Here is a 26,065-nt window from a genome sequence, read left to right as displayed (position 1 = left end):
GGAACAGGCAAAGGGACGTTACCAGAGCAGCTGGCGTGAGAAGAGGTGACGGATGAGGCAGTGGTAGCTGGTGGGTAAGCCCTGAGTATCCTGGGGGCCAACCCTCCCCATGGAGAAGAGGTGGAGGTGAGTAAAGATGTGCTGTGCACTAATTCTAGGGGAAGCTGAAGGACAGACACCAAGAAGACAGGCTGGGCTCCAGTTGCTGATGTGAGCTTCTGGATGAACTATATTAGCACTCTGGGCCGCCAACCTCCAGCTACCACTTAATACCAAGAGTCCTCCAAGAAACCCAGCCCAGGACAAAGGCCACTTTTGCCTCTCTACCCCAACCCGTCCCCTGCCTACCCTGATGACCAAACCACACAGCCCAGCCAGCCTCATCCTGGCTTTGCAGTTCAGCTTACCCACGGGCCACAGGGGCAGAGCAAGCATAGCTGGACCAGTGCTCAGGTCCCAGCTGGTGGCAAAGGCTGCCTAAGGCCCCTTGGAGCTCTCCAGAGAGCTGGGAGAAAGCGGGCTCACCTGGCTAGCGAGTGAAGTCTCAAGGGCCTGCTGCCCATGCTTCCTGGGACCAGATGAGACGGTGGCCAGCGAGTCCTGGCTAGGGCCCCGTGGGCTTGGAGCCAGCGTTTCCAGCTGCCGTAGGTCCAGCATGGATCGAACGCTCAGCTCCACACCTGGCTGAGCCCAGCGCCCCCTTCTTCTGGGTCCTGGGTTGGCTGCGGGAGCTGGGTCCAGGAACCCCATGGACTCCTGTGCCTGGTGGGAGGTAGGGTGTGGGGGAGGAGTAACAACCACCACCACACAGTAAGATCAACAAATACCCACATATCCCTTACTATGTGCCTGGCACACTAGTATGTGTAGACATATTAGCTTACTTCATCCTCACAGCAACCTTCTGAAACAGGCACTAGTATAATCCTTGTTTTACAGATGAGGAGACTGAAGCGCAGGGGGCTTAAGTGACCAGGCCGCATCCCACAGACAGGAAGTGGCCTGCAGGTTAGTCTGGCTCCAGAGTTCATGCTCTTAGCTGCACTCCACATCCTCGGGCACATGAACCTCTAGTCTCAGCCTTCACCTGGTATCATGGACGCCTCAGAGGTCTCTCAAAGTCTCCTGCTCTGAGGACGGCCCCACCAGCAACCACTTACGACCAAGAGTCCTCCAAGAAACCCAGCCCAGGGCAAAGGCCACTTCTGCCTGTCTACCCCAACCACTCCTTTTGCCTCTCTACCTCACTTTTGCCTCTCTACCCTAATCGCTCCAATGGCTGGGGGCCCCAAAGTCCCTTCACAGCACCGAGGACAAACCTATAGCCCAGGCCTGAGACCCCTGGACGGTCAGGATGCTCCAGAGACACCACAGCATCATCACTCTGTGAAACTGTTGCTGACAACGGAAGGTACTGGTGCTTGGGGACTTGCTCTGAACCTTGACCCCCTCTGGCCCACCCCAGAGCCGTCACTCAGTTATGGGTCCCCTCATGGCCTTTTCCCTCTAACTATTCTGCAAGTTCTCTGCTTACCTCCTAATCGGGGTCTTTAGAACTACTGTTTCTCCAGATCTCCGCTCTTTGGATCCTTGATTTCCTGCACCTTAGTTCTATCTGGCTTAGAGGCCCTTCGTCCTCTCCACCTTGAGCTGTTCTCTGATGATATTTACTTCCAGGCACCAGGCAGCTGAATAAGTGCCACACCTCCCCAGTGCTGACTAACTCTGTGTTCCATCCACTTCATCTGGTCCACAAGAAGGAAATACCTGGGCTTTCTTCACCCCGTACCCAGGACTGGCCCAGATGCTTCAACTTCCCTGACAAGGCCTTCCTTGGATATAGGAGTGCAGCATGTGGGCAGACCCCATGCCCCAATACCCTACTAGGCCCAGAAAGCCCTGTTCTCACACCTTCTTTTGCCTCCTCTAACCTTGGAAGAACATTTTAACAATGGCGACTCACCCGACTCATCTCCCAGTGGGACAGGCTTCGGGGCAAGGCAGGGCTGGGGACTGAGGCTAGACAGAAACAGGCAGTCAGGGCAAGTGTCTCCTGCCCACCCACCCCTGGAGCCCTGGCCCCATCAACCCATACCCTGTGTGGCCACAATGATGCCTCAGTTTCCTCAGCTCACACTGCTCTCACCCCACAGTCCCAGAAAAACCATATCTAGCCATTATACCAACTAGGGACTATCTGCCCCCACACCCAACTGCCACGGACCCAGTGCTTTCTTGGTATTCTTGGCAAGGACGGGCAGTGCTGGAAGTTCTTCTTCAGTCCCCTCATCTTCTCCCTCCTTGTCACTGTCTGATGAGACAGCAGGTCCAGGAGACAGCATCAATGGGGCCTGGTGCCTGAGTCCGAGACAAGGAAGGGCATGGGGATAGGAGACTCAACATGGGGAGAGGAGGCTTAATGGGGGAAGAAGGAAGAGGAGACTCAACGGTGGGGAAGACGAGATTCAGCGGGGAGAGGGGAGACTCAACAGGGGGAAGAGGCTGACATCATGGATCCTTGTGTGGGAGGTAAGGTCTCGGGAGACAGAGTTGTGAACGGCAGGCCCAGAGCATGGAGGAAGTGCGGTAAGCTCCCAGCAAACCATCTGCTCCCAGCACACCCACCCCTCACTTGCCCACATTCTGTTCTCACCGGTTGGGTCCAGGAGCCCTTTGGGGAGAGGACGGTCCTTGCTGCTTGCCACCCCGCTGACGCTGGCGCAGCTCGGCCAGACGCTGCCTCATGCTGATGGTCATCTCAGAGCTCAGGCGCCACACAAATATGCAGCTGGGGTAAAGCCACACAGTTGGCTGAAGCGGGGGTGGGCAGAACTCTGAAGGGGGCAGCGCCATTTGTTCCCCTTATCCATGGTTGGCAAGGAGACCAGAGCCACCCTCCACTTCAGGTCAGGCACAGCCAAGAGATCTTCCTGTTAACCCCACTTCCCAGAGACATCACGAAAATGGAGAGAGGGGAGGGCGGGCGCTGTGGCAGGGTAAGGATCTGCCTGTCAGGGAGGCTGGAGGGAGGCTGGCTTCTGCTCACCTGTCCCCAGACACAGAGATGAGATGTTTGCAATCATTACTAAATTTCATGCCAGTGACAATCTCTGTGAAGAACGAAGAATACAGCCTATCAGCCACCTTAAATTCCCAACCAAGTCCTCTCCGTCCCAACAGTGGACACGGGGGTTGGCTGCAGGGTAGGGGTAGGTAGCTCTGTGGGTCCCAAGAAACTAACAGAAGAGTGAAGTTTCAGGGGTAGAACTCTCAGGTTTATGCAGGTGTCAGCTTCTACTCAGGTATTCAAGACTACACTCACCTGAGTGGCCAAACATGGTGGCCACACACTCGCCTGAGGAGAAGTCAAAAATGGAGAGATTCTTGTCGGAACAGCTGGTGGCAATGTAGATCCCTGAGGGGTCTGTCTGCACCTGAGGAGCAGGGTGTGCAGCTGGAGGACACGGGATGTACCAGTCCCTCCCATCCAGCACCACTCTGTCCCCGATCCCCTAGCCGGTGCCCCCTCCTGGGTCCTTACCTTGATGAGTGTGCCGTCCTCACCCTGTGACCCTTTAAACAGCTTCTTCTGCTTCCCGCTGCTGATGTTAAATATCCTGTAAGAAACACAGTCTCTTTCACGTGAGGAGGTGGTGAAGGTGGAACACGCCTGGGGGATGGAAATGCCAGCTTTCGCTCCCAGTCTACACTCTCTGGGAGCTACCACCAGCAGCAAACGGGCTACCACCTCTTGGGTGAGGCAAAGTATTGTAGGCTCAAGGGGGTGCAAAGTCCTGTACAGAACGACAGATGTGGGAACTTAGCTGCACAGAGCTGACCCCCTAGGGCGATGAAGGAACGTGGGCAGAGAGGCTGAGGAGGGGACGCCCACCGAATATTTCGGTCCTGGCAGCCGATGGCCGTGTACTTCCAGCTGGGTTCCACATCCATGTCATAGAGGGTCGTCTTCCGTACCACATGGTGTGTCCGCGTGAACTGTACTCCATCTCCAGACTGCAGGGGTGGAGCATGTAGGCAGGCCCACACCCAAATGCCTCACCAGGCCCCAAGAGCCCTACTTGCGCCTCCCTTCACCTCTTGTAACCTTAGGCAGGGAATGGCAGACCCTGCCCTGGCCCGCCCCTCTCAGGAAAGCCCAGTGCCCTCACCTTCTGCGCAGTGCGGAAGTAGATGCTCTTGTCTGCTCCACAGCTGATCATGCGGACTTGCCCGTCGCTGGCTATGAAGGAGGGAGGCCCAGCTGTTCCCACTGTTCTCACACATGGGAGCAGCCTGTCTCCCACCTTCCCTCCGTGAGATCCCCCATCAAGCTACTCTACATGCCAGGGAAAACCAACTGAATTAAACCTGGAAACTCAGGTTTTCCTTTCTCCCTATCCTCAGTCCAACCTGGTTGGCTCAAGTCCCTGCAGTGAGAGTCTCTGTTCCACCCATCTTCCCAACCAGTTCCAGGCCTCCCAGCTGCTGTCCAACACTCCCCAACGACTGGCAGACCCTCCTCATGGAGATGGGAGGCAGATGGCAGCAGGGGTGAGTGTGGCAGGATGTGTCTCATTCACGCTGCCTGCACCTGCAAACTTGACAGCAGTGATGGAGGATGAGTGTTCGTCCAGTGTCTGCTGTAGGCTGTACTCCCGCCCGGCATCCAGGACGTGGATCAGCCGGTCCCGGCTCGCTGATGCTAGCAGTTTCAGACCTGGGGATGGAAGAACTCCATCAGCCCATGAGTGCCCTGTACAGCCCTTATCTGGGCCTGGCAAAGAGCCCAAGGGAACTGAGCCCCATATCCCCAAGCCATGTGAACCACAGAGCAAGGACAGAACTGTCCTCCTCTAAACCAGCAAAGACACCAATGATCCAAAGATTACCGACCCCACATACAAGAGCCAGGACAAATATAAGTGGCATCGGCAGGACTGCAGGAGCCCTGTGCCATTCTGGGCATTCTCCTGACCTGTGTCTGGCTTAGAATACTCCAGGCACAGAATCTCAGAGTCATGGGCCTCCACCTTCAGCATTTCACTCAGGGACTGAAGTTCGTGCACCCTGCAAAGATGAGGAGAGGTGGGAAGGGGCGATGGCCAGGCCGCAGGAAGAAGGACTCACGCCCCCTTCTACATTTTCTCCTCCTACCTTTTTCCTTTTTGTGAACTTTTAGGCTTAGAGAAAAGTAGCTGAAAGAACAGAGCGCTTCCGTATTTCCCTTACCCAGCTTTCCCTAATGTTAACATCTCACATAACAATAGCGCAGTTATCAAAACTAGGAAATTCATGTTGGTACAATACTATTAATTAGAAAACTTATTCAAATTTCCCCAGTTTTCCCACTATGTCCTTTTTCTTGACTCCAGATCCTATCCAGAGTCAAAATTGCATTTAGTTACTTCTCCTTAGACTTCTGTGGTCTGTAACAGTTCTCCAGTCTTCCTATACTTTTCATGATCTTGATGCTTTTGAAGAGTATGATCAGTTACTCTGTGGTATGTGCCTCAATTTGAGTTTGTTGGATGTTTTCTCACGTCTACACTGAGTTTATGCATTTTTGGTAAGAATACCACAGAAACAATGTCACATCCTTCCTAGTACATCCTATTACGGGCATCATGATGTTGATATGAGGATGTTAGGCCTGACCACTTGGGGAAGATGATTTCTGCTAGGTTTACTCATTGTAAAGTTATTACCTTTCCCTTGTAAGTAAGTATCTTGTTGCCCAACCTTTTTGGGCCCAACCCTCCCTAAAGTTCTAAATACCCGACCCTGCACCACGAGCGGCAGTCAGTACCCACCCAGGGCCTGGCATTACCTAAGTGTGCCCATACGGTCCCCTGATGCTAGATGCTGTCCATTGGGGCTGACACACACCGAGCGGATGCCCACGCGGGGATCCATCAGGGACGCATCCGCTTTGTCTCCTCCAGGCAGGTCTGTGTCCAGCAGGGCCTGGGTGTTCCCATCCACATAGATGATTTTAATGAGGTCCTAGTGGAACAGGTCAGAAGAGGTAGATGAGGCAGGCCTGACCAGTACAGCTGTAAGGGGCAAGACAGCTGGGCAAAACAAACCCTTGGACCACAGAGCACAGCCAAATGAAGGCTGGAAAGCCAAGGCCTAGGGACCCGTTCCCAATAACAAGGTGCAAAAGCTGTGGGGAGGGGGGCACTGAGGGTGAAGCGGGGCCCCACGGCCTCAGGGCTCACACTGCTGAGGATGTTTCGGTGGAGGGTGGAGCCATGCACCCCGGAGCTCTCTGTGTTCCATAGGCGGATGGTGTTGTCTGAGGAGCAGGTAATGAAGGAACTGGGGGGCAGGCAGGCCTGGTTACTGTCCTTCACCTCGGGGTAGACCTGAAGGGGCCAAGGGAACACAATCAGACCTCCATTCGGGAGCAGTCCTCTGCCTACCCAAGGAGATGAGAGGGAATGGGACGAAAGAGGGAATGGTGGCCAGGACTTAGTCCAGTGCCTGTCACAGGCCTTACATAACTAGTATATACTCTTCATTATGACCAAGGGGAAGCACCCACCATATATCAGGCACTCTTCTATGCCTCCCACTTACATTATTTCATTGCATTCTTAGAACAATTAGGTGAAGCAAGTACACCATTTTACAGTTGAGGAAACTGAGGCTTGGTCAAATTCAATAACTTGTTCAAGATCACTGAGGCAAAACTAAGGATGGGGCACACTGAGGAAGCCTGTAACATTCAAATTCAGTCCCCAGGATCTATCCCAGGGAATTCACTGGAGAAACAGGGAGGCAGAAGGAATCTAAGATTATACTTGGGGATCCCTACTTTCTATCCTCAAAATGATATCCCAGCCAACCTGGCCAGTCTCCAGCCAGCCAGTCAGCCCACATACCTCCACACTCCAGACGCAGGAAGAATGATACAGAGCCGAGTACACCTTGCCCACTTTCTTGGGGTCCCTCACATCCCAAACATAAATGCTATGATCGTTGTACACACAAGACAGCCACTGATTAGTAGGATCAAAGGTCAAGGCAATGGTGTCTGGATACCTGGCATTGGCCACTCCAGAGAAGAGGCGACTGTAGGGAGAGGACAGGGCACACTAGTGAGACTGAAGGGATTGAAAAGAGAAGCCAATCCGCAATGGAAGGAGCAGTGCGTGAGGAGCCCTCCCCGGACCTGCAGGTTTGGAAGTAGTTGCTTGAGAGAAGAAAGGAGCCCCTACTAGCCATCAGCAGGAACCTGACCCGGCGCTAGCTGCTGGGCCATGGTGTTCGGATGAACACAGTTTCACAGAACACCAACGTTAGACAAGGTAATTCTATGGCTGTGATGGGGCAAAACAAAACCAAGACTACTCTGTGCACAGATAAAAACAAGATCACCACACAAACCATGACAATGACCGAACACCGCCTTTCCCATCTACGTGGCTGCTGGCGGCTCCTTGACCAAATACAGCTTTAGCCCCATACCTTTCCTTCACCTCTTAGATAAATGAACAAGATGTGCCACTGTAGAACTGCCCCTAGTTCCTGACAGCATCCAACCAGAATACTTCAATCCCTTGAACTACTCCTAAAATCACCCAACGCAAGCCCAAATCCCATATGCCCCTTCTAACACCCACTTACTGAGACTCTCCACAGTTCTCCACAGGGTGGGGTCTCCTTGGTTGCAACAAGTACCAATAAACCTGAATTCTTCTGTCTAAAGAGGTGTTCCCAGTAATCTCTGGGGCATCAATACACTCTTCGCCTGCTCCCTGAGGCACTGACAAGAAAGACTGGGCAGGGGTAAGGCTACGAATGGAGGAAGGGGGGCCCACGTAGCTCACCTGGCCTCAGTGATGCTGGCAATGTCTGTCCCCAGAGCATGGGGTCGGGGCAAGGTGCTAAGGAAGTGCAGGTTAGAGGGGTTGAAAAGGCGCACGGTGCCATCAGCACAGCCACAGAAGATGTAGTCTTGGCTCACAGAGATGCAGTGGGCCACTGTGGTCTGTGGGCAGAGTGGCTCAGCTCAGCAAGGCCACCTGCCCACTCAGTCTTCTCTCCTCCCCGCCCATCAACAGCCACCTGCCAAGAGGAGGGACAGCCCAAGGCAGGGGCAAGGGGAAAGCTGCCCAGCTGCTCTATTCTGAGCCCCTCAGCCCTGGCCAGCCAGGGGATAGGAATCGAGGATTCTTCTAGGCACCAGAGGATCCAGTAGGAAAAGCCCAGTGAAGAGAAAGAACCAGCATGAGAAAGAGAGGAGGGTGCAGGCATCACTCACTGTGAAGCTGTCTGTGTTCTGAGCAGAAGAGGAAAGCAGGGGAAAGAGAGACAGAAAGAGCAGAGAGGAGGCAGTTATACAGATCACCAAGGGCTGGAACTGGGCCAAGCTCTAGCTCCCCCAAGCTTCATTCTCCTGGGATCTCCCGTATGCATGAGGGCCCAGCCCCTAGTCTGAAGCCCTGGGCACTAGTTCTCCCCTGAGCTGAGACATGGGCAGACCCTACCCCTGGGGACGCAGGTACTTACCCTCAGCTCCACCCACTTGTCCAAAAGCCTTCGATCACTGAACTCGCACAGCAGCCCCGAGGACGTGATGCAGAAGGTGCTGTCCGCCTTCTTCCCTCTGCCACAGGCCACATCAGTGAATAGGTTGTTCCGCAGCTCTCCCAGCAGCCCTGAGCGGCCCAGCAGGGGCACAGTGGCATTCACCTGTGGAGGTACTCCACTGTTACCCCCATCCACCCCAGAGCCTGTCCCTGCAAACCAGGCCCTAGGAGAGGACAGGGGACGCCTCCAGCACCCCCTTGCTCTTTGGACCTACTCCTCAGCCCAGACAGCATCTGGCTCATCCAAAACTTCTGCATGACTGCTGGGAATGCAGAGAGAGGCCCAAGTCGGGCAGAGTCTCCCGGGGTGGGCTGGGCAGGCCCTGGCCGGGGACTTGGTGGCTACTCCCAGCTTCAGCACCTCACCTTTGAGGTCTTGCTGTCATCGAGATACCAGAATTTGATGTGCCGGTTGCCTGCAGTGACAAAGTAGCTGCAATCCTCAGAGAAGGACACTGCTGTCACCCGACTGGACACCTTGTTGGAGGCCACCACAATGTTTTTCTAGAGGGGATGCCAAAGGAAGAATCAAGGCCCTGTCTCTGGGAGCTAAGAAGACAGTGACTCAGAGAATGGAGGAGAATTAGAATTTGTACTTGAAAAAGCATTTCTTTCCAGAAGTTACTGGCCAGAAAAAGAGGGGTGGGGAAATAATCCCTTTCTAGAGGAGCTGAAAAGACTCATTTCCTGCAGAAGTCCTTGAAGGTATAAAGTTAGCTCCTTCTACCAACATGCTTGGCCACACGGTTGCTCTTTTCTGCTTCAAGTAACTTTCTAGAATGAGAATGGTTCAGAGGGGTGGAGTGGAGCCGTGCAGGTCAGCAGTCTCTTGCCTCCCCAGCTGACACTTGACCCCTGTGAGGCTGCCAGGCCATCCCACCCAGCCACTCACCTTCCAGGCCCACACGTTGACGATCATGTCATGCTGGTAGCCCACAGAGACGATGTACTTGGCGCTAGGAGAGAAGGCCACACAAGCCACACCATACTTGTGCTCCTGCAGCTCGGCCACCTGGCTGCGCTCTGCCACGTCCCAAACCCGCACGGCGGGCATGTGCCCACTCTGCAGTGAGGCAAGAACTGGAAGTGAGTTCTTGAGTTCTCCACAGGCATATAGCCCCCGTTTGTCTTCCAGAGTGGAGCCCTCGCCTCCTCAGTCACTGGATACCATCATTCTCCTGGCCAAAAGTCAGGGCAGGGTACAGAGGAAATAGGGTAAAGATCTGAGGGCAACAATGATTATCAGGGAGAAAGTGGCCCCGGAGTTTAGTCAGCATCTCTGGGTGCCCGTCTGTACTTCTGGTTGTTCAAGGCTCCCTGAATGGTTCTGATGGGCAGCTGGCATGAGAGCCACTACCACCCAGGTCTATTTCTGCCCCTAGTAAGACTATGCCGCCGGGACAGAGGCGTTCCTCCTGAGCCCAGCAGGGGGCCCCCGGGGGTAAGGAATAGTTAAGGCAGTGGTTTCCAAAGCACGCTTCCCTGACCAGCAGCATCAGCACTATCTGGGAATTTCTTACAAATGCACATTTCGGAGCCCCATCCCAGACCTACAGAAGCAGAAACTCTGAGGACCAGCCTAGCGATGTGTGCTTTCATAAGCCCTCCAAGTGATTCTGATGTACACCAAAGCTTGGGAACCACTGTTTTAAGGTATAGCGAAAACCAGGATTTGGTGTCTGTTTCAGAAGCCAAAGTGAGAGCAGGCCTAGGACCGCAGCTCTCTGCTGAGGCCAGGACACCTGCCCTCTTTACAGTACTGCCAGCCCTCTTCTTCACTCACCTCTCCGGTGACCAAGTACTTGCCATCGGGGGAGAAGGCAAGGGCAGTGATGGTTTTCCTGCAAGAGATGGGGCAGGCTCAGAGGGGCACTGGCATCCTGGCCTAAGCCTAGCCCCCTCCCAGCCTTTCAAAAGGTGAGACCAGCAGACACCAATGGCACATGTGGCACTTCCGCATCTGGCCTTAGGCTCCAACCAGGTCCCAGCCCCCAGAGCCACAGAAACTCCAGATAGTGCCCTTCTCATAGCTCCCAGAAGGAAGAGGCATCCTGAGGACCCGGCCCATTTACCTGGAACTGTTGAGGATGTGGTGCTGTTTGTGTTTCCGGGGATTGAACAACACAACCACACACCTGAGGGGATGAGCAGACAACAGGCTCAGCACCAAACCACAGCTCCCCAGGAGCCCTCCAGGCCACCCTGGACGTCCAGTCACCCAGCAGCGGGAGCTGGGTAGGGAGAGCAGAAGGGCTCCACTGCCTTTTTTTTTTTTTTTTTTTTTTGAGACAGGGTCTCACTCTGTCACCCCAGCGGGAGTGCAGTGGTGCAAACATGGCTCAGTGCAGCCTCAACTTCCCAGGCTCAAGCAATCCTCCCACCTTAGCCTCCCTAGTAGCTGGAACCACAAGCATGTGCCACCATGCCAGCTAATCTTTGTTTTTTGGGTTTTTTTTGTAGACACAGGATCTTGCCACGTTGCCCAGGCTGGTCTCAAACTCTTGGGCTCAAGTGATCTGCCTCCCAAAGTGCTGGGATTACAGGCATGAGCCACCTCGCCCAGCCTTCACTGCTTTCTCCTGGCAACCTGCTCTTCCTCCTCTTCCCCACCCAAGAGGGCCTATCTCTGTAGCCCCAAGAGAGTAATAAGGACTCCCTGGAAGCCTGTCCCCCCAACCAGGCCCCTAAATACCAGCTCTATCTCTGGCCATACCCACAAAGGGCTGGCAGGGACACAGGCCATCCCGCAGACCTTCCATATACCCCAGGAAGGGGTGTAGGAGGGGAGAAGAAATGTGATTTGGACAAAGCAGGCCTCAGGTGCACAGCCCGTTCACAGGCTTGGGGTCACACGTGTATCAAGCATGTGTGCCTGAAGATATCAGGTCTCTCACATGTGCACCCACGTGTGTACTTGGCAAGAGCTGGCCTCCCACACCCTGCATGTGTTGAATGAGGAAGGAGGTGGGAGGCCAGGCAGGGGCCACACAGCAGAAAGGCTCAGTAAGATGGGGTAGAGGGATAGAGAGAGCCTGAGAAGGCCTGGGAAAGCCCTACAGTGCCACGGAGGGCCCAAGCCCCACCCTGAGAATCCCTGGCCCCAAGAAACCTGAGAAGAGCCCCCCGACTGCCAGAAACGGACAATCAGGGGCTCTGCCTGCCTCACAGAGAAGGCGGGGCAGCCTCTTCCGCCAGGCAGCAGGGCTGCTGGCTGGAATCAGGTCCTGCCTTTCCAGAGGCAGCTCTGGAGACGGAAGCTGGGTAGCAGGAATCAGGGGCGAGAAGCCAAAGGCCAACAGCCAGGCAGCTTCTCTTTAGGCTTCTTGGCTGTCAGCAGGCCCTGGCCCGTTGCCCCTTCTGCCTCAACTCTTCGTTAACACTGGAACTAGCAAACAAGAGCAAGCCTGGAGGCTGCAAATAGGAAAGGCAGGGAGGAGAGAAAGAGCAGACAGCTACTACCCCCAGACCTAACTTTCCCTAGTGGGACCCCATTACAGCCCCCGCATCTGAATGCCACTACTGGCTGGAAGCTTGAAGGGAGGCAGGTGCAAGTTGCCAGTGAGTGCTAAGCATCTTGGGCTCAATAAACCACTTCAATATGCAAATTTGGGGACACTGGGACCTCCGATGTGACCAGATATGCCCAGAACTGCCAGGCTGACCAACAGCTGTGGAATTCCTGAGTCACATCATTTTCTCCTCTAACCCCTCAACTCTTCCTGTTTTTTTTTTTTTTTTTTTTCTCCTTCTTTCTCCATTTCCTACTCCTTCCTTGTTCCTGTTTCCTTTTTCCGTTTTTTTGAGACAAGGTCTCACTATGTTGCCCAAGCTGGTCTTGAACTCCTGGACTCAAGTAATCCTGCTGCCTCATCCTCCTAAGTAGTTGGGATTACAGGCTCATGCCACCCTGCTTAGCCCTTCCTTCCTTCCTTTCTTTCTTTCTTTTTCCTTTTTGGAGGCAGGGTCTTGCTCTGTCACCCAGGCTGGAGTGCAGTGGCACCATGGCACCATCACAGCTCCCTGAAGCCTCGACCTCCTGGGCAAGCAATCCTCCCACCTCAGCCTCCCAAGTAGCTGGGATTACAGGCACATGCCACCACACCCAGTTAATTTTTGTGTTTTTTTGTAGAGATGGGGTTTTGCCATGTTGCCCAGGCTAGTCTTGAACTCCTTTCTCTTTTTATACCACCTTCTAGTCTCCTGCTTCCCCTTCTAGAATGTCACAGTCAGGAGGGTTTTAAAAATTATAACAGGCCGGGCACAGTGGCTCATGCCTATAATCCCAGCACTTTGGGAAGCTGAGACAGGCAGACCACCCGAGGTCAGGAGTTCAAGACCAGGCTGGCCAACATGGTGAAGCCCCATCTCTACTAAAAATACAAAAATAAGCCAAGTGTGGTGGCAGGTGCCTATAATCCCAGCTACTTGGGAGGCTGAGGCAGGAGAATCACTTGAACCTGGGAGGTGAAGGTTGCAGTGAGTTGAGATCATGCCATTGCACTCCAGCCTGGGAGCCAAGAACTAGACTCTGTCTCAAAAAAAAAAGTATGACAAAAGCAAGATGGCTTTGGAAACTCTGCACCCCATCGCTCTTGAGCAGGCACATGAAAATTATAACAGAGCCAGGCACGGTGGCTCACGCCTGTAATCCCAGCACGTTGGGAGGCTGAGGCAGGTGGATCACGAGGTCAGGAGATCGAGACCATCCTGGCTAACACAGTGAAACCCCCGTCTCTACTAAAAATACAAAAAATTAGCTGGGCGTGGTGGCGGGCGCCTGTAGTCCCAGCTACTCAGGAGGCTGAGGCAGGAAAATGGTGGGAACCCGGGAGGTGGAGCTTGCAGTGAGCTGAGATCACACCACTGCACTCCAGCCTGGGGGACAGTGAGACTCCGTCTCAAAAAGGAAAGGAAAGGAAAGGAAAGGAAAAAGGAAAGGAGAAAGGAAAGGAGAGGAAAGGAAAGGAAAGGAAAGGAAAGGAAAGGAAAGGAAAGGAAAGGAAGAAAATTATAAGAGTTCAAAGTCCACATATTTAGATTTTTTTTCTTTTTTTTTTTGAGATGGAGTTTTGCTCTTGTCGCTCAGGCTGGAGTGCGGTGGTGCGATCTCGGCTCACCGCAACCTCCACCTCCCGGGTTCAACCAATTCTCCTATCTCAGCCTCCCGAGTAGCTGGGATTACAGGCACCCATCAGCAAGCTTGGCTAATTTTTTTGTATTTTTAGTAGAGATGTGATTTCACCATATTGGTCAGGCTGGTCTCAAACTCCTGACCTCAGGTGATCCACCCACCTTGGCCTCCAAAAGTGTTGGGATTACAGGCGTGAGCCACTGTGCCCAGCCAGATTTAGACATTTAGGTTTTAATACTTTATGCAGTATATGGAAAGTAATAGCCCCAGGCCTGCCACCATCATGAATTCAGAGGCCAGAAAGTTCTCAGTGGTTAACCAACGTTTCCTGAACCTTCTTGCAGTCTGTGCTGACCTGAGGCCCTCTGCAGGCTCCTCTCTCCAGCAAAGGCTCTAGTCTAAATGGGGACAGGTTCCCTAGCTTTCTGATGAGTTACACAGGAACTCATCAGAAAGCTAGGGCTCATCAGATAGGGCTCATCAGAAAGCTAGAGCTTCAGCTGAGAGTTGATCTAATTGAATTGACTCAATGCATAATCCAGCCAACCGTATCCCAAATCCAGAAAAAGTGGGCTCTATTTGCAAGTTTATGAGTTTTCCCTTAATTCTCATCCCAAAGCAGCATTTCAGCCTTTAAAGGGTAGTGCATCAGACTGCTTAAAACACTTTTCAAGTCACTGCATACAAACTCAGTCTTCCTGGGACACAATATCCTGTTTCCTCCTTCTTCTATGTTCAGCTCCATGGTGGAAGGAGAAGGGTGAATGGTGTGTGTGTGTGTGTGTGTGTGTGTGTGTGTGTGTATGTAGGAACACTACGTAGATAGAAGGATAACTGGCTAGAGGCAATGGCAATGAGGCAATCTCTCCCTCCTCTAACATCCCCCTGGCTCCCAGCATAGCCTAAGAAATTCTCAGGTGTGCCAAGGAAGAGCTAAGCAAGAAAAGGAAACACCAGAGGTCGTCCCTTAAGCAACTATTGTTGTTTCTAATTATTGATATTTGGAAGCCATCCAACAAGAGAAAGAAAGAGAGCATGCAACCACTGTCACAGCTCCACATGCAGGGACGATAACACAGATGCTGAAGTGACAGCAGCATGGCCAGGGCTCCCTGTGTGCTTGGCTTGTTGACGCTCTCCCAACCTGCTCTCAAAAGCACCAAGGAGCCCTCTCAGCCTTCTTGGTGAATTCTGAGCAAGCTCCTAGGTCAGCCGGGGAGAGGAGCGCGGGGCACGGTTTGTATCAATCTTTCCCTCCACATCCCCTGACCCTGCCTAGCAGGGTGAGCCCTTGCTGCAGTGCTGGCTGGGATCCACCACATGCCAAGGGCTGGGTTGGCCCAACCAGCTGAGTCCCGCAACTCAGCACCCAAGGGTGCAGGGCGGCTGCTCACTCTCACGGGGAGGGTGTAAGGCCTCAGCCTGGGGGAGTCACGCTGTGGAGTACTGGCGCCAGGTGCTGGGCCCACTGCCCAGGAAGGGCCAAGCCTTCAACATCCCCCTTCCCTACACAGGTCCAGGCCTGCTGCTACCACAGAGCCCAGGATTCCCACAGGATCCACCTCCTACCACTCTCCATCCCCCGGATGGGATGAGCTATGCACAGGGCAGTATAGACAGGGAGCAGGACACACAAGATCAACCAGGGACCCTGGGCCTTTGAATTGTTTTCTTTCAGACCAGGTAAAATCTGAGAGTGACTCACAGAAGCATACCAAAGGGGCTTCTGGCCTCGCTCAAATGTCGCCCTCCAGCCCTATTTATCATTACAACCCTACCCCTGTCACTGCTACTGCTTATACTGTTTCCAAAGCACACATCAACTTGTAATCATGCTTATAACTTACACTGGCGGTGGGGATCCATCTTCACACACCAGACTGCCAGTTCTGTGAGGATGGTATTTTTGGTCTGTTTTACTTACTGTTAAGTTCCCAGGGCCTAGAAGATAGGCCCTCAGTAATTGTTTGTAAATGAGTGACTACATCTCCAAGTCACTAGCTGCAAGATCTCAAAGCCCTGGCTGCCAAGAACCTCCTGTGTAGCAGAGTGTGAACCAGGGCCCTGGGGAGAGGTCCATGGTTCTCCTGTACCTCAGGCATTTAGGACTCCTTGATGCTCAAGGGCAGCGCTGAGGTGGAAAGAGCAGAACACTAAGGTCACAGGCCTGTCTGCTAACACACTGCGTGATCCTGGGCACCAAGTCCCAGCCTTTTCTTCTCGCAGGTCCACGGGTCTCTCCACTGTCCCTGGTGAGTTCCCTACAGAGAGTAAGAAGGCAGCTCTGTGTTCCTTCAGCTCAGGTGCCACGAGAACACAGTTCAGGAGGAGGATTCCGTCACACCCAGTGCAATGCTTCCACGCTGAGGACCTCAGCATGGATTCTAACATGGGCTGAGTAAATGGAGGGCCTCCTCAGGAGAGCAGGGGTTCCCTCTTTTCCTCCCCACTTAAATCAACCAAGAGATCTCTTCTCAGCTGCCAGATACACCCTGTTACCTCATTAGGACACTTCCCACCCCAACGGGAGAGGAGCAGCTGTGCGCAGGACACTCACCCAGGCCACTCTGGCATGGGAGCCAGGAGAAACCCATTCTCAGGACTAGGCATAGGGGCACAGGTGCCCAGGGGCTGTGCTGGGCTCGAACGTTCATCTCCACTAAGCCAGCTGGGGAAAAGGCCCAACTCAATTAATGGTGCTCAGCTCAACTAAGTCTCTCAAAGGGGCTGTCGACATCCTCTGGTAGGGGGCCTTCCCATGGGGAAACAACAGCCAAGGGATGTAGGAGCCACTAGGACAGGCTCCATGCTCAGCCTGGGGCTCCTACCCACCTCTCCCTGACACACTGCCCACCCTCCTCTCCCGTGCTGTTCCATTTCCTTTCAGAAAACTTTGTTTTGGTTTGATATTCGCCTCTGGGCCTCAGAGAATTTTCTGAGTTTTGTTTCTCTCCTTGTTTCTAGGATACCTGAGCTGGCTCCTAAAGCAACAGGCACAGGAGGAACAAGAGTGCGGGGGCTGGGGGCAGTGTAAGGATGATCAGATAAGAAAAGCAGGGAGACAAGGAGGGAGGTGAAGAACCTGCTTGTGCTCACACAGAATCTGGTGGCCCCCAACATCACAGCAGCACATCAGGGAGCTCTAGAACACAGCAAAACTCAAACACCCAGAAAGAAGCCATTTGCGCAGAGAACTTGAAGTTCTAAGAAATCAAAAGGTCAGGGAACAGATTAGGGGCACTGCCCAAGGGTGGCCAAAGCCAAGCACACACACTCAGGAAACCTACCAGAGGTTCCATCAGGGGAGCCTGCACACCACCTGGAAGGATCATGACTCCCAGGCACATGCACTGGGCTGAGACCTGCCCATAAACATGCATAAGCACACGCCCTTAAAGGCCAGGCCTGGAGTCCAGGGGTGTGTGAGGAAGAAAGCGGGCAGGACTCCACACTCCCCAGGGCAGGGACACAGGGCTCAGCATGCACCAAGCAGCACCCCAAGGCCTTTTCTGCCTAGGCTACATCCAGCCCCAGCCCCACCTTCAACAAGAGGGAACCTGGCTTTCCCAGGCAGAGGCAAGAACAAGTGGAATTCCCCTGAGGCAGGCTGCACAAACTTATCCAGTAGAGAGGTCTTTCCATCAACTTGCTTCTCTAGGGGAAAATGGAGCCCAGTCCAGCCTCTGTCAGGCAGAGCCCATGTGGCTCCACAGCACCCCTACTGCAGCCATTAAACACCAGAGGACCACTTGGGAGAGATAATGACCCCAAACCCAGGGGCAGAAGTCTCCCTGGCACAGACTGAGTTGCCCATAAAGGGGGCTCTTCTTATTCAAAGGGCAGGTAGGCAGCTTAGAGGAAAAGCAATTTGTTAAAAATAAGCAGAAAGTGGCCGGGCACAGTGGCTCACGCCTGTAATCCCAGCACTTTGGGAGGCCGAGGTGGGCAGATCACCTGAGGTCAGGAGTTCAAGACCAGCCTGACCAACATGGAGAACCCCTGTCTCTACTAAAAATACAAAATTAGCTGGGTGTAGTGGCGCATGCCTATAATCCCAGCTACTCGGGAGGCTGAGGCAGGAGAATTGCTTGAACCCAGAAGGCGGAGGTTGTGGTGAACCGAGATCGTGCCATTGCACTCCAGCCTGGGCAACAAGAACGAAACTCCGCCTCCAAAAAAAAAAAAAAAAAAAAAGTATGGTCTTCCCCCCACCTTGTGCCATTTTAACAATCAGAGCTCTACAGTCATACTACTTGGGTTAGAACCCCAATACACATACTAGCTATGTTACCTCGAGCAAACTCCTTAACCCTTTTGGTTTTTTTTAAGAGGCAGGGTTTCATTGTGTCACCCAGGCTGGAGTACTGTGGCACGATCATAGTTCACTGCAGCCTTAACCTCCTGGGCTCAAGCAATCCTCCCGCCTCAGCCTCCCAAGTTGCTAGGACTATAGGCACATGCCATCATACCCAGCCAATTTTTTTATTTTTACTTGTTGGTAGAGACAGGGTTCTCACTATGTTGCCCGGGCTGGTTTCAAATTCTTGGTTTCAAAGCAATCCTCCTGCCTTGGCTTCCCAAAGCCACTGCACCCTGCCTGCTTAACTTTTTTTTTGAAATGGAATCTTGCTCACTGCTCAGGTTGGAGTGCAGTGGCACAATCTCGGCTCACTGTAACCACTGTCTCCCGGGTTCAAGTGATTCTCCCGTCTCAGCCTCCCAAGTAGCTGGGACTACCAGCACCTGCCATCATGCCAGGCTAATTTTTGTATTTTGGTACAGACAAGATTTCACCATGTTGGCCAGGCTGGTCTTGAACTCCTGACCTCAGGTGACTCGTCCACTTTGCCCTCCCAAAGTGCTAGGACTATAGGCGTGAGCTACCGCACTGGGCCTGCTTGACTTCTTTGAATCTCAATTTCCTTCTCTAAAATATGAGGATGATAATAGTACCAACATCAAAGCGTTGCTCAGAGTATTAATTAATACACAGTGCTTAAAAAGTGCCTGGCGGCCGGGCGCGGTGGCTCAAGCCTGTAATCCCAGCACTTTGGGAGGCCGAGACGGGCGGATCACGAGGTCAGGAGATCGAGACCATCCTGGCTAACACGGTGAAACCCCGTCTCTACTAAAAATACAAAAACTAGCCGGGCGAGGTGGCGGGCGCCTGTAGTCCCAGCTACTCGGGAGGCTGAGGCAGGAGAATGGCGTAAAACCCAGGAGGCGGAGCTTGCAGTGAGCTGAGATCCGGTCACTGCACTCCAGTCCGGGCGACAGAGCGAGACTCCGCCTCAAAAAAAAAAAAAAAAAAAGTGCCTGGCATAGAATAAGCACAGTCATACGTCACATAATGACATTCTGGTCGACAGTGAAGGGCATGTGTGACAGTGGTCCCGTAAGATTATAATGGAGCTACAATATTCCTGTCACTTAGTGACAGCTTGGTGATCCTGACCCTATGTAGTTCTATGCGCTAGGCTAATGTGTGTGTTTGTGTCTTTGTTTTTAACAGAAAAGTTTAAAAAGTTAAAAACAAAATTTAAAGCTTACAGAAGATAAAAAGAAAATACTTTTGGGCCAGGCATGGTAGCTCATGCCTGTAATGCCAGCACTTCGGCAGGCCAAGGCGGGCGGATCACTTGAGGTCATTAGTTCAAGACCAGCCTGACCAACACGGCGAAACTCCATCTCTACTAAAAATACAAAAATTAGCCAGGTGTGGTGGCAGGAGCCTGTAATCCCAGCTACTCAGGAGGCTGAGGCAGGAGAATCACTTGAACCCAGGAGGCAGAGTTTGCAGTGAGCTAAGATCGTGCCAGTGCACTCCAGCCTGGGTGACAGAGGGAGACTCCATCTCAGAAAAAAATAAAAGAAAAATATTTTTGTACAGCTGTACTGCGTTTGTGTTTTAAGCTAAGTGTTACTACAAGAGTCAAGAAGTTAAAAAAAAGTTTATAAAATGTAAGAAAGTTATAGTAGGTTAGGTTCATCTATTGTTGAATATATGTTTTTAAAATAAATTTAGTATGGCCAAGTGTACAGTGTTTGTAAAGTGTACAGTAATGTTCCGGGCACTCACACTCACTCACCACTCACTGACTGACTCACCCAGAACAACTTCCAGTCCTGGAAGCTCCATTCATGGTAAGTGCCCTTATACAGGTGTGCCTTTCATATATATTTTTTATATGATATTTTTACCATACTTTTTCTATGTTTAAATACACAAATACCATTGTCTTAGGATTATGTGCAGTATACAGTACAGTAACCTGCTGTGCAGGTTTCTAGCCTAGGTGCAACCGGCTATACCACGTAGCCTAGGTGTGCAGTAGGCTACACCGTCTAGGTTTGTGTAAGTACACTCTGTAATGTTCGCACAGCAACGAAATTGCAAAATGACACTTCTCAGAACATATCCCCATCATTAAGTGAAACGTGACTGTACTTGATTGATAAAGGTGGCTTTTTTTGGTGGTGGCTTGTTTTTTTTAAGACAGAGTCTCTCTTTGTCACCCAGGCTGGAGTGCAGTGGCACAATCTTGGCTCACTACAACTTCCACCTCCTGGGTTCAAGTGATTCTCATGCTTCAGCCTCCTGAGCAGCTGGGACTACCAGCACCTGCCATCACGCCCGGCTAATTTTTTTGTGTTTTTAGTAGAGACAAGGTTTCAACATGTTGGCCAGGCTGGTCTCGACCTCCTGACCTCAAGTCATCTGCCCACCTTGGCCTCCCAAGGTACTGGGATTACAGGCTTGAGCCACCGGGCCCAGCCTGATAATGGAGCTTTTTTGATGAGGTGATAAAACTAAGCAAATCATGTATCTAGTATAAAAACTATAAAAGTTGCTATGAAAATTACATTGGGGAATGAACTAGGCATTACCAAGTTAATGGCAGAGTAAGAAAGGTCCAGCAGTAGCCCTACTCATGTTCATATTCCTGTGCCTATCAGCATGGAACAGAGGGAGCCAGAAGCAGGAGGGATTCCAAGCTTTCTCCAGAAGCCTGAAGAAACTATGGTTGGAGGTTTCCCACTTGTAGGAGCAGAGGAGTGAAAAGGCAGCAAGAGAAAGAATAGTAGCCCCAGTCCCCTACTTCTCTTCTATGGCACTGATCTCTCTCAAAGTGACTAGAACAGATTCATAACAGCATTATTCCTAATAGCTAAGAAGTAGAAACAACTCAAATGTCCATCAACTGAAGAATAGATAAAATGTGGTACATCCATGCAATGTAATATTATTCAGCCACAAAAAGGAATAAGATAGTGATACATGCTGTGACATAGATTGACCCTGAAAACAGTATGCTGGCCAGGTATGGTGGCTCACGCCTGTAATCCCAGCACTTTGGGAGGCTGAAGCAGGAGGACTGCTTGAGCCCAGGAGTTTGAAACTAGCTTAGGTAATACAGTTAGACCCCGTCTCTACAAAAAATGGAAAACTTAGCTGGGCCTGGTGGCACACACCATAGCTCCAGCTACTCAGGAGGCTGAGGCTGCAGTCAGCCGTGATCGTACCATTGCACTCCAGTCTGGACAACAAAAAGAAGCCAGTTACAAAAGGCCAAATACAGCGTTATCTGATTCCATTTGTATGAAATATCCAGAATAGGCAAATTAATGGAGACAGTGGTTGCCTAGGGATGAAGGTCTGGTAAGGTAGGGGTGGGAATGAAGAGTGACTTATAGGAATGGAGCCAGACACGGTGGCTCACGCCCGTAATCCCAGCACTTTGGGTGGCTGAGGCTTCAACATGGCTTGAGCTCAGGAGTTCGAGACCAGCCTGGGCAATGTGGTGAAACCCCATCTCTACAAAAAATTAGCCAGGCATGGGGCCAGTACGCCTGTAGTCCCAGTTACTCAGGAGGCTGAGGTGGGAGGATTGCTTGAATGTCAGGGGTGGAGGTTGCAGTGAGCTAAGTTCGAGCCACTGTACTCCAGCCTGGGTGACAGAGCCAAAACCTGTCTCAAAAAAAAAAAAAAAAAAAAAAAAGGAACAGGGTCATGAAAATGTCCTAAATTTGATTGTGGTGATGGCTGCACAACTCTGTGAATATACTAAAAACTACTGAATTGGATATTTTAAACAGTCAGTTATATGGTATGTGAATTACATCTCAACAAAGTTGTTTTTTAAATGACTAGAAGGTAGCTACTGAAGATGGTGTTGGGAACTGTGTGAAATTTGTGTGGGGGAGGCGGAGTAGATAACCAAAAAGCAGGACAGGATGGCAACAATGACAGTACCAAAGAACCTTTACGTGGTCCTGCGTCTCTTTACAAAAATGGCAACAAAACATTAACCTGTATGTATCTTCCAGAAGATACCAGAAAACCCCTGCCCACCCCAATTGCTCCAGCATGGCTATAAATTCCCATGCATCAAGATCTCTTCCAAGGCACTTACTTACCCTGCTGGGTAGGCAACTAAACCTGACCGGGGGTCACAGGCAAGTCCTCTGCCTCCAGACACTGTAATTCCCAGCACCTTCTCCAAGGTCACCTGTCAGAGCAAGACAGAAGTGACATGTTATAGACAGAGTGTGTTTGGGAAGAAGGTGCTGAAGGCACTTGGGACATCCTGAGGCACTGGCTACTTTCCAGATGCCCATGTCTTCAGGAGAATGGAACTATGACTTCTGCAGCTTTTTCCATTCTGGCCACTGGGCTTCTTGATCACATGGGAAAAAACCCAGTGTGCAACACCTATTTTCAGGAGGGCTCAGTCTGCTGGTACCACAGGAAAGAAAACCAACTCGTTAAAGTATAACTCATGGCCACAGAGGAACAAGCATTCCCCAAAACCAGGAAGGCACCATGTATAAGGTGAAGCCTGGGATCCCCAGACTAGACTCTTGGATCCGTGAGACTTGGGTGAGGCCACTGATCTTTGTGCTTTGGCAGACATGAGGAAAGGCCACTCTGACCTACCAGGAGCCAAAAGAATGTTAGGTATCAATTAGGTGACTCAGAATATCCCTGACCTTTGCATTCTATCATGTTCTTCCCCTCCATCAGAGGGCTCCACCTCCCAAATGTCTGCCAGTTCGTACAGACTACAATCCAAGGAGGCAGAAACAGGGCTTAATGCTGTGTTCTGCAAAGCACCGATGCTCAGGGTATTCTAATTGTTATTATTAAGCCACAACTCCCACAGAGATGAAAGATAAAATGCTCAGAGATTCGGAGAGGACCTGGCCCCGGGAGCCACTCATCAGTCTCATCGTTAGTATTATTACCCCACACTGCCTGCAGCCCCAGGCCCCACACGGAACTCACCTCACATTAACTCACTGCTCTTTCTGCTAGACGATGCCAAGTGAGACTGAGACTTCCCCCAACCTCTTGCTGTCACTTCACGTCATGCTCTGCTCCAGGTCTTTCATTTGCTGCTCCAGGTCTTTACCTGCTCCAGGACTGTGCACTCCCTGCACTGACCCTGCTCAGGAATGTCCCTGATCGCCCCTGGCTCAGAGAGTGGGGCTTCAGAATGCAGGACGGACACGTGAACAGGCTAGATAGCACTTTGCTATGAAAACACTGACCCTGAGGAGAGTCTCGGAGGCCCTAAGAGGGCAATGTAAACCAGAAACACATAGGGTAGATGCTTGTGGCAGGGCGGTCTACTACTAGTCCAGGCCAGTTTCTAGAGAGGGGAGGCTCGGAATCAATTAGGACAGTTTTGGAGTTTCTCCTTCTCTCTTATTGCTCCAACTGCAGAATTAGAAGTACTCCTAGAGGGGCCAGGGGCAAGGGCTCACGCCTGTAATCCCAGCACTTTGGGAGGCCAAGGTGGGCAGATCACTCAAGGTCAGAAGTTCGAGACCAGCCTGGCCAACATAGTGAAACCCCCGTCTTAACTAAAAATACAAAAATTAGCCAGGCATGATGGTGGGTGCCTGTAATCCCAGCTACTCAGGAGGCTGAGTCACGAGAATCGCTTGAACCTGTGAGGTGGAGGTTACAGTGAGCCAAGATCATGCCATTACACTCCAGCGTGGGTGACAGAGTGAGACTCCATCTCAAAAAAAAAAAAAAAAAAAAGGTACTCCTAGAGACCGTGTTTAAATTTTTATCTCTGAGGATTATTTTAGCTTGAATTAGGTTGGAAGGAAACGCCCTGTGGTGGCCGAAGACCAAAATAAGTCTCCAGAGATGTTACATTTAATACCTATTCCCCAGAAAGGTCCCCAAGGATTATCTGTGTTTCTTGGGGATGCAGATGAGGAATTCTAACATGTGTCTGCTCACTGGTAGATATGGTTTCGATACAGAGAAGCAACCCAGAGCCACCTGGCAAGCACCAAACTTGCCAATTACCCTTGTGCCGATCTGAGGCACTAAACCTAGTGTGGAATAAAGTAACTTTGGCCTTCTCTATACATTCTTGATAGGTTACCCTAACTTATGCCTGCTCTACTTTTTCTCAGCTTAATGAACCACTGGGACCTAGTCACCTATTACTGACTGGAGAGCAACAAAATCATTCTGGGGAAGTCTGGAGGATACTCAGTTTAAGTCACCATGTCATCCTGGCACTGAACCTGCAACTCTCCCAGAGGAGGGGATATTTAGGGACATTCCTGCCACACCCACTGCTTTCTGCAGACAGGAAAGAGAACGGCCCCAGGCTGGCATTACCCACACAGCTGGGAGAAGCCACAAAATCAAGTGTGGGGAGCTAAAGGGCTGCTCAACTCTTATTTTCTCCTGGTAATCTGATTAAAGGTAAATCCTTTGGATTCAAATTTGCATTGATCCCTTCCATCCCTTACGCTTCAGTGTCGGTCCCGAAGAATTACACCAAGTCCGTTGGTTCTCAGCTGATCTTCTTTCTAACAGGAATTTGGGTAGGTGTTTTGTGGGTAGATGATCCCATTCCAAAGAGAATTAATTCTCTAAAGCAAGGAGACGTGGGCTAGTAACACTCTAAAGATCAGTGTTTAACAAAGTTTTCTGGCCATGACCCACAGTAAGAAACACATTTCATATCATGACCCAGTATATAGAGACATGTGTGTGCATATGCGTAAAACTGAAAGTTTCACAAAACAATATCCTATTGTTAATCCTAGAGTGCAATATACTCTATTTTCTATTATATCCATTTCATTAAAAAATAATTGTGGTCATGGCCCACTTTACTGATTTCACGACCTACAAACGGGCTGGAAGCTCTAGTTTGGGAAACCCTGCTACAGGCCATCTCTTTCCGCCTGGCCTGGGAGACAGGCTCTGATCACCGGCACCTTTGTGTTCGTTAGTCATTTTCCTCCTAGGACTCTGAGCAGTGGAACATACTTCCGCACTAGGAAAACCCCACAGGCAGGAGTTTGCCTGAGCTCAAAACTTGGCTTATTTTCAAAGGATTTATGTTTTTGGCTTTTTCTGGCCTTCTAAGCAGCTATCCAAGAGGGGAAAAAAAGCAGTTTCCTTTGGCTCTGTGGAAGGGGAGGAGCAGGGGAAAACATTCAGGGGCATCAGCTGGTTTTTATTTTATGTTCTTAACTCAAACCAGCTTCCTGTTTGCAGGGAGGTTTTGGGTTGAGCTCCACTTTCAAAGGATCTAAGAGTCCAGAGTTCCTGCAAGGCCTTCAACATCTAGGATTATTTTGCAAGGCTTCAACATGATGGACTTCATAAACTAACTCCCTCTGACAACCTTCTTCCTCGCCTCCTTTCCAAGAAGGTGGCAGAGCTTCCACCTGCCCTGGCAGATGGAGACAAATTTGAATATCCCCTGCAAACACACCCCAGGTTCAATGAATTCAAGTTCAGTCGGTGGTGTGCTGGAGCTGGCTTGCACTAACTCATGAATGCTGACTGTGCACAACTTTTCCCACATGCAGTGTTAGCACACGAGTGGCCCTGAAATCACCACCGCAGGACGACTCACACCATGGAAATCAGCAAAGGCTCACAAATCTTCCAAATCACAGTTTTTCCCCTCTCAGAGAGCCTGTAACTATTTACCAGCATGCCACTTAGTTCAAGTCACTATTATCTCTCACTTGGACTGTAACACCCACATTCTCTCCCTGCTTCAGGCCTTACCCCCTATAGTCTTTTCTTCACACGGTAGGTCACAGGGATTCTTTCAAAATATAAATAAGATCATGTCATCATTTTGCCCAAAACCCTCCAAATGGCTTCCCATCTCCCTTAGTTCAAATCCAAATACTCTACCCAGGCTTAAAAGCCCTAAATGATCGGGCCTCTGGCTACCTCTGACCTCATTTCCTACACCCTCCCCTTCACTCACTCACTCCACCCCAGCGGACCAACTTTAAGCACCTTAGGTGGATTGATTGTAGCCTCAGGTCCTTTGCA

At 51.3% G+C, this 26,065-nt stretch overlaps 1 protein-coding gene across 2 annotated transcripts in view; it reads right to left on the bottom strand.

Moving 5' to 3' along the window:
* MAPKBP1 (mitogen-activated protein kinase binding protein 1) overlaps nt 1-26,065 on the bottom strand; it is a 54,522-nt gene that overhangs the window by 6,244 nt on the left and 22,213 nt on the right. For both annotated transcript variants that reach the window (XM_023198378.2, XM_023198379.3), the window contains exons 3-23: nt 22,147-22,238; nt 10,670-10,732; nt 10,381-10,438; nt 9,490-9,660; nt 8,964-9,101; nt 8,518-8,700; nt 7,836-7,996; nt 6,888-7,077; nt 6,222-6,368; nt 5,828-6,003; nt 4,976-5,067; nt 4,592-4,717; nt 4,170-4,240; nt 3,893-4,014; nt 3,542-3,617; nt 3,323-3,434; nt 3,047-3,110; nt 2,654-2,788; nt 2,225-2,358; nt 1,964-2,019; nt 526-762 (exon numbers count right to left, since the gene is read on the bottom strand). In XM_023198378.2, coding sequence (XP_023054146.1) covers nt 526-762; nt 1,964-2,019; nt 2,225-2,358; nt 2,654-2,788; nt 3,047-3,110; nt 3,323-3,434; nt 3,542-3,617; nt 3,893-4,014; nt 4,170-4,240; nt 4,592-4,717; nt 4,976-5,067; nt 5,828-6,003; nt 6,222-6,368; nt 6,888-7,077; nt 7,836-7,996; nt 8,518-8,700; nt 8,964-9,101; nt 9,490-9,660; nt 10,381-10,438; nt 10,670-10,732; nt 22,147-22,238 — 2,604 coding nt within the window. The remainder of the gene's footprint in view (nt 1-525; nt 763-1,963; nt 2,020-2,224; nt 2,359-2,653; nt 2,789-3,046; nt 3,111-3,322; nt 3,435-3,541; nt 3,618-3,892; nt 4,015-4,169; nt 4,241-4,591; nt 4,718-4,975; nt 5,068-5,827; nt 6,004-6,221; nt 6,369-6,887; nt 7,078-7,835; nt 7,997-8,517; nt 8,701-8,963; nt 9,102-9,489; nt 9,661-10,380; nt 10,439-10,669; nt 10,733-22,146; nt 22,239-26,065) is intronic.

Source organism: Piliocolobus tephrosceles, chromosome 6, assembly GCF_002776525.5.
Source record: "Piliocolobus tephrosceles isolate RC106 chromosome 6, ASM277652v3, whole genome shotgun sequence".
NCBI lineage: Eukaryota > Metazoa > Chordata > Mammalia > Primates > Cercopithecidae > Piliocolobus > Piliocolobus tephrosceles.
This window is presented reverse-complemented; position numbering and strand designations above follow the sequence as displayed.